This window comes from Galeopterus variegatus, unplaced genomic scaffold (assembly GCF_000696425.1).
Source record: "Galeopterus variegatus unplaced genomic scaffold, G_variegatus-3.0.2 Scaffold2084, whole genome shotgun sequence".
NCBI lineage: Eukaryota > Metazoa > Chordata > Mammalia > Dermoptera > Cynocephalidae > Galeopterus > Galeopterus variegatus.
In genome coordinates this window covers 228741-230547 of record NW_007728195.1, presented here as the reverse complement: position 1 = coordinate 230547, position 1807 = coordinate 228741, and the positions used below count along the sequence as shown (strand labels likewise).

At 48.7% G+C, this 1807-nt stretch overlaps 1 protein-coding gene across 1 annotated transcript in view; it reads right to left on the bottom strand.

The window, feature by feature from the left end:
* GDAP2 (ganglioside induced differentiation associated protein 2) overlaps positions 1 to 665 on the bottom strand; it is a 68394-nt gene extending 67729 nt beyond the window's left edge. Inside the window, exon 1 of the mRNA XM_008580418.1 lies at positions 518 to 665. Within this exon, the coding sequence (XP_008578640.1) occupies positions 518 to 665 (148 nt within the window). The remainder of the gene's footprint in view (positions 1 to 517) is intronic.
* Between the last annotated feature and the right edge of the window lie 1142 nt (positions 666 to 1807).

The window sequence follows — 1807 nt, the reverse complement described above, 5'->3', positions numbered from 1 at the left end:
TATCTTAGCACTCACTCACAGTTGTTCTGATACCAACTCTTATTAAAATTACTTTTTCCATTTGTGGTTGTCCCTTCCCATAATATTAAATAATGTTAAGAGATTTTTTTTTTATTTTTATTTTTTTTAGAAAACGGTAAAATCATGACTCATTCAAATTTAAATATGAACATGTATTCAAGATTTTATTTAACTCAAAAGGGAACCAGGCAGATAGTAGATAAAGGGAATCCCAGAATTAGACTCATTAATAGATCAGAAATATTGATATGAGTATGCAAAAGGAGGCAAAACTACTGAACCTCTCAGACACAGGAGGGAATTTGCATATCTATAGACAAAAATTACTTAGCATCGATGCCAGTTACCCACAGTTTACATAGTTGTAAAATAGCTTCCTTAGAATCATATAATGCAAGAGGTATCATTTAGACAGAATCTAAACTATGAAGTTTTCTACTAAAGCACACAGTTTTCTCCCTATAATTAACGCACAGCACCTATAGGAGATACTAACCATACGACCCAAATGCTCCCTTCCCGACCAAACCTCTTGAAATAAGTCTGTTGCCACAATTTCTTCCCTTCTCATTCAACAAAGCCACAGTAATCTTGTTTCCAAAGACGTAGGCCATTACAGCTATCCACCGTCTCGTCACGTGCATTCTCTAGTATCGCACTTTTCTTGCCTGTGGAAGATTAGCTGAGTATCTCTTTAAAAAGTCAACAAACGTCTGAAGAAAACAATGCAGACGAAAAGTCTAATTTCTAGTCTAGTTGCAAATGTCTTATAAGCGATAGCAGGAGCTTACTTCTTTTGTATAGCTATGTTAGCTTTACGTTTGCATATCTATAGACATCAGAATTTATTTCTAAACATCTCTATACAGCCCAAGAATAAAAGCAGGCAGAATCTCAAGAGAGAAAAGCTAATTCCCACCTGGTGACAGAGCACCTAAGCCTCAGTCAGCAAACAAGGAGGAGCCAGCTCTGGTCACTTCCCCCTCAAGCGGCCGAAGAACGGAAACACAAAGCCAGGCCAATGTCACTCCAGGGATTGAGGGGTCCCAGACAACTCAGCATCCTGGGCTCAACGTCTACCCACGCTGACCCAAGCTGCTCTCGGTTCGTGGAACGCCCAGTTCACAAAGGCGGCTACGTGAACTTGACTCTGTCTGCAACCGGCAGGGCTCCTGGCCGCCCTATTTCACCTGCACCCCAGGGCACGCGCTTTCTAGGCTACTGCACCCCTGTCCCTTGTGCCCGGGTCTGCCTACCCTCTCTTCTCGTTGACACTGCGTCCCTGACAGCGCCCCGGAAGAGAGCCCAACTAACAGCCGGGGAAGTAGCGCCAGGCTCATTCTTCCAGAGAACGGACAGAGCTAACCCCTCCCTGCCCCGGCCAAGTCCCGTGCCCCTCCGGCCGCATCCCCGGCCCTCTACTCTCCGTCCTCCCTCTGGCCTCCGTCCCGCCACTCACAGCACTCCGGCGGTCCCATCCGGGCGGCGGCCGGGGAGGGTTAAGCGCCTTGTAGAAGGCGGCCGAGCGACATCTCCGGACAACCAGCAACGGGGACGCAGCGGGTTAAGACAAGTCAAACTCTTCGGAGGCTGAAGTGACCAGGGCCAAAAGCTCCGGGCTGCAAAGCCCCAGCTTCCGCTCTCAGCCAGCGCTCACCAACCAGAGCCCGGCTCTCTCCGTCATTTCCTCCTAGAAGGCAAAGGGAACGTCGGGCGGAAGAAGCTCCCGGAACGGATCCGGAAGGGGGCGGGGGGGTCTCGTGGGCGGGTCCAATCGTCCAGAGCC